Source organism: Vombatus ursinus, unplaced genomic scaffold (assembly GCF_900497805.2).
Source record: "Vombatus ursinus unplaced genomic scaffold, bare-nosed wombat genome assembly UNPS02014884.1, whole genome shotgun sequence".
NCBI classification, from domain to species: domain Eukaryota; kingdom Metazoa; phylum Chordata; class Mammalia; order Diprotodontia; family Vombatidae; genus Vombatus; species Vombatus ursinus.
In genome coordinates, this window is record NW_020954662.1 from 4192191 (window position 1) to 4200347 (window position 8157).

At 38.2% G+C, this 8157-nt stretch overlaps 1 protein-coding gene across 5 annotated transcripts in view; it reads right to left on the reverse strand.

Moving 5' to 3' along the window:
• LOC114028526 (OTU domain-containing protein 3-like) overlaps positions 1 to 8157 on the reverse strand; it is a 40594-nt gene that overhangs the window by 25830 nt on the left and 6607 nt on the right. For all 5 annotated transcript variants that reach the window (XR_003567372.1, XR_003567373.1, XR_003567374.1 and 2 more), the window contains exons 3-7: positions 7228 to 7340; positions 5587 to 5709; positions 4045 to 4176; positions 3326 to 3422; positions 2303 to 2508 (exon numbers count right to left, since the gene is read on the reverse strand). Coding sequence is in view for 1 of the 5 variants with exons in the window: in XM_027842796.1 (XP_027698597.1) it covers positions 2303 to 2508; positions 3326 to 3422; positions 4045 to 4176; positions 5587 to 5709; positions 7228 to 7340 (671 nt within the window). In the remaining 4 variants the exon portion in view is untranslated. The remainder of the gene's footprint in view (positions 1 to 2302; positions 2509 to 3325; positions 3423 to 4044; positions 4177 to 5586; positions 5710 to 7227; positions 7341 to 8157) is intronic.

The following is an 8157-nucleotide window of genomic DNA, read 5'->3' on the forward strand; positions in this document are numbered from 1 at the left end:
CTTACTAGCTGTGTGACCCTGGGCAAGTCACTTAACCCCAATTGCCTAAAAATTGAAAAAATTTTAAAAAAAAAAGAAGACATCTGATAGGAAATGGATATGTAAAATTAAATATCACGGCACTAACAACTAGGGCGCAGCAGAGGCAGCAAGGCCTGCATACAAAGGGACACCTGAGTTAAGCTTTAAAGGAAAATGAGGAATTGGAGAAGTGGAGGTAAAGGGGTAAGGAGTGGAGGTGAAGGAGTGTGAGGTATAGAAAGAAGGCTAAAACATAACAGTACATGAAGGAGAATGATGAATCAGGCTAGAAAGGCAGTTTGGAGTTAGGTTATGAAGGACTTAAGGAGTCTGTATTTGATCCTAAAGGGATGCCACTAGAGTAAACTGAGAAGGAGAATGGCATGGCCAGACCTGTGCTTCAGGACCATTGACTTGGCAGTTGTGTGGAAGATGGACTGGAGAGAGGAGAGACCTTAGGCAGGGAAATTCCTCTAATAGTGCAGGGAAGAAAGGATGAGGGTCTGGACTAAGGTAGGAGCTTTGTGAGTGGAGAAAAGGGGACAGAGGTTGTAGAAGCAGAATTGACAAGACTTAGCAACTGACTGGAGATGCGGGGGAAGGAGAGAAGGGAATTCAAGATTACAAGCCTGGGCATGAGAAAGCAGCAGGTCCTTCACGGAACAGAAAAATTCAGAGGAGGTGTGGATTTGGACGGGAAAAATAAGTTCTACTTTGAACATGCTGAATTTGAGATGCCTACAAGACATCCTGTTCAAAATGCCCAACAGGCATTTATTTGGTAATGAAGGATGGGAGCTTGAAAGAGCAAAAGGTCTAGATGTATAGCTCTAAGAGGAAACTTTATTAAGATGAAAATTAAACCTGTCAGTGCCGATGAGATCATCATATTAGTAAAAGTTAAAAACTGACTATATCTTTTGACCCAGCAATCACATTGCTGGGACTATATCCTAAGGATGCTATTAAAAGAGGAAAAAAACCTTCAAAAAAAATTGTACAAAGGTATTTTCTGTACAAAAGTATTCATAGCTACTTTTCTGTAACAGCAAAAAACAAGAAACCCATACATCCAACAACTAGAGAATGGTTGAATTTATAGTATATCAATGTGACAATATTACTGTGCCACAAAAAGTAACAAATATTAAAATAAATATGGACAAATATAAATAACACAGAACAAAGTTAGCAGAATTAAAAGAACGTACACATTGATGATTATATTAAAAAGGACCACAAAACTTTTTAAGCACACAAAAGAGATTAGAAAAAGACACAGAACTACAATCATATTATTGTCAATATTTTTAATCAAATAATAATACAGATTCTACAGTATTATTTGGAACTTAGTGCCAAAAAGTTTCATTTGTATTTTTAGTGAACACAAAAGGCGCTTGCACGTGTGTACACACACACACACACACACACACCCCAAAGAAGTACCCAATCAAAGTCCAGGCCAAACAGATTAGCTTACCACAAAACCCAGTAAATTGGACACAGTAAGCACTTAATCTTTTATTCATTTTCACTCATTCGCCACTCAAAATATAACATACTATATGACAAGTTCCTTTCCACTAATCTAATGACAAGGAAAGTCTCTATGTGTGACCTTATCTTGAGCTACTTTGGATCACAAGATCTTTTTTTTTTAAGTAAATCTGAATATTTAAAATGAATCTCAGTAATTGTATCAAATTTCATATTTAGTCCAGAAAAAAAGATTGAGGAAAAATAACAACTCTTTTCAAATACCTAGTGTGTTGTCACATGAAAGAAGAGTTATTATTCCTTTATTATTCTATGCAGCTCCAGAGGGCATAATTAGAACTAAAGGATGGAAGTTACAGGAAGATAAGATTTTGGATTAGCATAAGGAGAAACTTCCTAATAATCAGAACTGTCCAAAAGTGGAATGGACTATCTTAGTGCATCTCCTTCATTAGAAATATTCTAGTGGAGACTAGCTGTAGAGCAATGGTGTCAAACTCAAATAGAATAGGATCCCTGTGGCCACTAAGAAAACCACAAATTAACATTATCTATGTTGTATTGTATTTTTATTTTGTTAAACACTTCCCAATTACATTTTAATCTGGTCTAGCCCCTGAGTTTGACACCTCTGCTGTAGGAGAAGGCACTTGTGCCGTAAAAAGTTGTTAATAACTGTAGATGGAGATACTTTGGGGTTCCTTCCAACTGAGTCTTTAATTCCAAATATCTTTAATAAAGAGCATCCCGCCATCACACTTTCCACTCCCCTCATATATACCTTGAGGGGCTGGCTTTTACTTGTTTTGTTTTCTCCAACAGGACTGCTTTGTGTTTTATTGTTTTCATTTCCACTTTCACTTAAGCCTTGACTTCCAAAGATTCTATTACCACTGCCGCCCTCCTCCCATATGGAGCCACGCTGTTTCTGAGCTCTGCCATAGATCTCTGGTTTCTCCTCTGCCTCATCCAAAGAAAGGTATTGTGCTGAAATAAATTGAGAACCCAAGAAGTTAAAAGAATACAGCTGCCATGTTAAATGACTCCAGGGCTAATTGAGTCCCCAGCACATTATCATTTAGGAAGCCAGCTTTCCTGAGGTATTCTGCTAGCAAGCCACAAATATCAATTGATCACAGCAGGAAATAAAGAACCCCAAAAGGCTGAAAGACTTTAGGTAAGTGGACACAAACACACACACAAAAAACCTGATGCTCTTTCCCATGATCAGCCTTCATACAAATTAAGTAAGGTGCTTCCGCTTTCAGCATAAGTTTTTGAGAACATGTCCTCATTTTCATTTAACTCCCTAAAGAAAGAATATTGCCAGAGTCACAAAATCTAAGATACAGTAACTCCACCCTTTGGAGTACATATAATAATATACATATGGAGTATATAACACTAAGTAAAAAATCTGACAAACACAAGTATCTGGAAAACTACATGGCTGAAGATAAATGATGAGGTAATATTAGACCTTTCATCTCTGCAGCCCTAGTAAAGATCTACAATTCAAGATGATAGAGATTTTAAAAACTATCATTTGATAGAGGCTGGTGATTTAGATAACATGGGAGAGTCTAGCTTAGGATTCCAAATAGTATAATTAGGTACACTGTCCTTCCATTCCATTTTAATTGGAATGGTTCTCACAACTACGAAGCAAAAGAACTCTACCTAGAGGAGCTGATGCTAACAAAAACTATGATGTTCATAGTTTGGGAGCAGAGGAATACAGACCTCACTTTCCATTAATGCTAATTCGTTTTGCAGGTTTATAAGCAGTATGTTATCTACTTACGGTTTCTTTTCCCCTGATTCATCTGTACCATCGCAAGTATTGCAGATTCAATGTTATAATTCTCAGCTTCCAAGTTCTGGACTATTAAATTAACATCCTACCCAAAAAACAGAAAGATATGTCAATATCCTATTTACATGTTCCTATCCAATTTCATTACAGCAACTTAATAAAATATGGCAACTGCCCTCGTTAAAGATATCTATATACTTTACTCATTATAGAGAACTCCTTCATTTCAACAATACAGAACATTACCTTAGAATATGTACCTAGAGTGATCAATTAAGCCTTTCGGATAACTTTGGGGCAGAGCTAAATACTAGTTTAGTTTCCTACTTTTAATGTAAAAAGTTCCCTTTTTTAATAGTTTTTTTTTTTACCAATACTCAGCACTAATTAAAAAAAACACATATGCTAGTTTTATAATGAGAACAATAGCAGGCAAATTTACAAAATGAAAGGGAAATAAGTGATGTTCATTAAAATTGAAAAAAAAATCCTATCATATATAATTAGCCAATGTAACTCAATAAGTACAGTATTGTGAGGCAGGAATCAGAATTCTCGTGAAACTATCTGGGCACAACCGGCACACTTTTAGTCCAGAGAGTGGAGGTCTTCTCAGCAGTACTAACACCGCAAACTACAGTCAACAAGAGCTACGTCCTTTCACTAACGTTGCTTACAAAGTATTTTTCTACTATGCAGATACTAACTGAACATCCAGTTGCATTACAAACTTTCTGCACAGCATCTTCTACTTCATCTTTCAAGTCATCTTCAAAGTCATCCTCCTTTGACTTAATCTTCTCTCTCTTATTTGATTCATCTTTATTAAGCATCTGAAACTAAAAACATTTTAATTTGGAGACAAGAATCATGGACTGGACTTACTGTCTTTACTGTCTTCATTCGAAGCAGTTCTGATCTCAAAGAAAATAAAAAGGATGGAAGAAAAATGATGAAAAACATATTAACATATTTCAAGACCGCTTAAATACAGTAGCAATAAGCGGGTGGGCCAACATTTCATTCAGGCAAGGAGACTAAGACGACACCCCCCCACACACAAAAAAGGCATCTAAGTGCAGCCACCGCATTGTTTCTGCTTAACTGTTTTTCTTTGTTACAATAAGGGAGGAGGTGTTTTCTTCCAGAAGCAACTGTGATGTACAGACAGAAGGCCTCAATATAAAAAGACATCTAAGACAACTGGTGGGAGAGGGAGGGGGCAAGGCAATGGGATTAAGTGACTTGCCCAGGGTCACACAGCTAGTAAGTGTCTGAGGCTGGATTGAACTCAGATCCTCCTCAGAACTCCAGGACCAGTGGTCTATCCACCCAGCTGCCCCCTAAGACACTTATTGAACTGTCTTAGATATGGAGCAGCATCAGCCCAGTCTATACCAAACAGATAACATCCATAGCTATTCTTTATGATCCTAGAAACCATATTGATAGTAACTGTTTAACATTAGAGGCAAACATCTCCCAGCGAAGAGCCAGAAGCAAGAATAGAAGAACCCACCCCCACCCCAAACCCCTCTGCATGGCCTTAGCCCTGAATTACTGCAACAAGAAAGGGCTTGTCTACTTTTAGATATTGTTTAAAGACAAATGATGGGCTAAAACCACCAGCACATATCTTTCATCTGGTTCCCTGGGTTTTGACTAAAATCAACAAGTCAGGATCTAATATCATTGCCACTCTAGTTGATCAACCCCATCTGACCAGAATTTATCTAACCTCACATACCTAATTCCATAAAGATGTCCCTATCACACTCAGTTAATAGCAAGTTCAAGTTCCATAATCACAAAGAACAATCCACTCCTGGGTCCCTAAAACCCTTCATGTACCTAATTTACCCATAAGCGATATCATGCCTTAGTTTGTAAGGAAGAAAAGGAAGCACTGAGTCATCATCTCTGCCTCTAGTCTACATTGGGAATCAGGCAAGGAAAATGCTACTTCATATAAAAACCAAAAGTGAAAGCAAAATAATAAGTGATAGAGTGAAAACTTCAGTGAAAGGAGTACCAACTGCTTCTACAAGAAGCAGAAAGTAGTCTGGTGAGAAAACATTACCTGTTTCATCTACCTGAGCCGAATGAGAAACAAACCAACCCTGCAGCTCTCTAAAGCTAGCTCTCCACGAAACATCCGTATTAGCTACTGAACCCCAATAGTACCCTCTGCTTTCTCTCAAGGGCTACTATTATAGGGCTATGGAATTCGGGAGGAAGACCATGCTCACGTCTGTCTGAAGATGGGCAGGCGCTTCTGAATTATCATTGATTCTCCGAACGCTGTCATAGTGTTCACCATAGCGATATGCAATGTGCAGCTCCCTGACGTTGGCTTTATCCGTACCACGAATCTGAAAGCAAAGCAGGAAGAAATGTGTGCAGCAACAAACACAGAAACCCTGTTCCACACCCAGTAACCCTTCCAGCGACACTGCTTTTCTATAAGGGAAGAAGGCCCAATATGCCTGTAGGAATTACCTTGCAAAGGCCACAAGAACTTCACATTGTATATGGCCTTTAGAAACAGAAACCAAGCTGGCTTTCAGTTACTGATTATGCCATCCACACCCTCTGACCCGGAGATCCCACTGCTAGGCATATACTCCAAAGTGGTCAATGAAAGAAGGAAAAGGTGCCAGATACCAAAATGTCTCCAAGTCGCCAGTCTCTAACGCTGCATTACACAGCAAGCATTTACTCGATGTCTGCTGAACTGAAGCTTCTGAGCTGTATGATCCTGGTCAAGTCCCAACCTGAAGAGCCTGAGCTTCCACACCTTTAAAATGAAGCTAACACCAGCACCACCCGTCGCCAAGGGGGCTGGTAAGGAGAGTGGTTCTACAAATCCTAAAGAATAGCAGAGAAGAAGCCAACAGACAGCAGAGACTGGACTGTCTGATACAAATGTGAGGGACTATTCTTATCCAAGGTATTCATTTTTACAAAAATTTATCTTTTTTAGTATACAGATAGCCTTCCCTTTTTCCTACTCACAATAAAAAATGAAACAGAACTGGAATTCCATACACTGTTAGGTATAGTGAGGTGGTACAATGAGAGCACTGAGCCTAGAGTTCACTCAGATACCTACCAGATGGGTGAGCCTGGGCAAGTTATGGTTTGCTTCAGGTTCCTGTAAAATGGGGATAATAGCAGTACCCATCTCCCAGGTTCAAGTAAGGTAATAATTAATAATGCTCAGCACAGTGATGGCACATAGTAAGCACTATATAAATGTTACCTGTTGTTATAATTTCTACATACCCCAACTCAGAATTGTAATAAAGGAATACTTCACCTTAAAATCCTCATTTCTAAAAATTCTCCTTAAAATTCTCAAATAAATTTCTGAATTGGCATTTCTAGAATACTATAGGTGGTATGGCTCTCTTTGTTCCCACAGAACCAATTATGTCATTCAAACGCTCCTGGGGGTGATAGGTCTTAAAGTATGCTTAACCCAAAGTAGACACTTAATAAATGCTTGCTGGTTGATTAACTTCCTATAAACTTCAGTGAATCAGTGTGTACTTTTATATTACAATTCCATTCCTGTGCACAACTACATTACCTCTCAATGGCATTCACTTTAATTACTGCAAGTTTTTCCACCATAAGCCACCAACTACATTTCTAGTCACATTACTTAAGACCCCAGGACAAGTCATTTTGGCCATTCATTGCTTTAGACAACTGAGATAAAAAGTTACAAAGAAGGAGCTGACATACCTCCTGGGTTGAGGGAATCTTCTCATCTGAGAGTTCTCTATACCAATGGAATCACAGATCCAGTCCCTCTCATTCACTTAAAGAAGCCCCAAAGTTATTTATAAATGACTTTCCTTCAAATTCTCTACTAAGTGACTTACCTGCCACAAAGGGGCATTAAGCTGATGAATAACAACATTCATTTGATGATTTCTTGCAAAGGCTACAATTGCATCATTTCCAGCAAAAGTACCAGGTTTTGCCAAACTGGCAACTAAATGAAAATGGGAGAAAAATGAAGGCTTCAGGAGAGAATGCTCAAAATGCAAACAAAGCTTCGAAGATTCTGCCACACACAAAGACAAGGAGGAGTACGTAGGACTCATCATAAATAGCTATAGATCAAGTACATTTCTAGCAAGAAATACCTACATCAGCTGTGGATGCCTTGCCTGAAATGCTTACAGAAAAGATGGGAGATTTGATGTGGTCATAAAAAGATTGTGACTTGTAAAAAAGAACTAGGGAATCCAGACTCAAGAGTTACAGGTTCCCAAGCAAGGAGCAAGACTGAGATTGAAGTCTTAAAACCACTAAGCTATGTGGTATCCACAGAGAAGTGGAATTCACAAGTCATTTTTAAGATGCTAACTCATTTTATTTTCTTCTAGACTCACTGCAAAGTGTTAAAATCATAATATAATGGAATGATTCTTATAATAATATTCAAAGAAAGGATTATTTTCCTCAATATTCAGGAGTATTCCACTCTTGGAAAAAAAAGTTACATTTTTAAATAAATGTCTTATAATTTTCCACAACATATGTAAGGACTGGCTTCCAAACCTTTAATCTGACACAGATGGCAGATGTGTAGATTAGAATTCTTTCATCTCTGCTATAACAGAGTCTTTCCCTCAGTCGTTTCATTCTCATTCCTATATGCCTCCAAAGGACTACCAGGCATGTTCAGTAGCATTTTTTTCTAAAAACCATTTCCTAATCTACATATGAGTTTTTCAGGAAATTAAATAACTGAAAGCTCCTATTCTCCTTAGGGCCCCAACACCAAACTCAACAAATTACTCTGA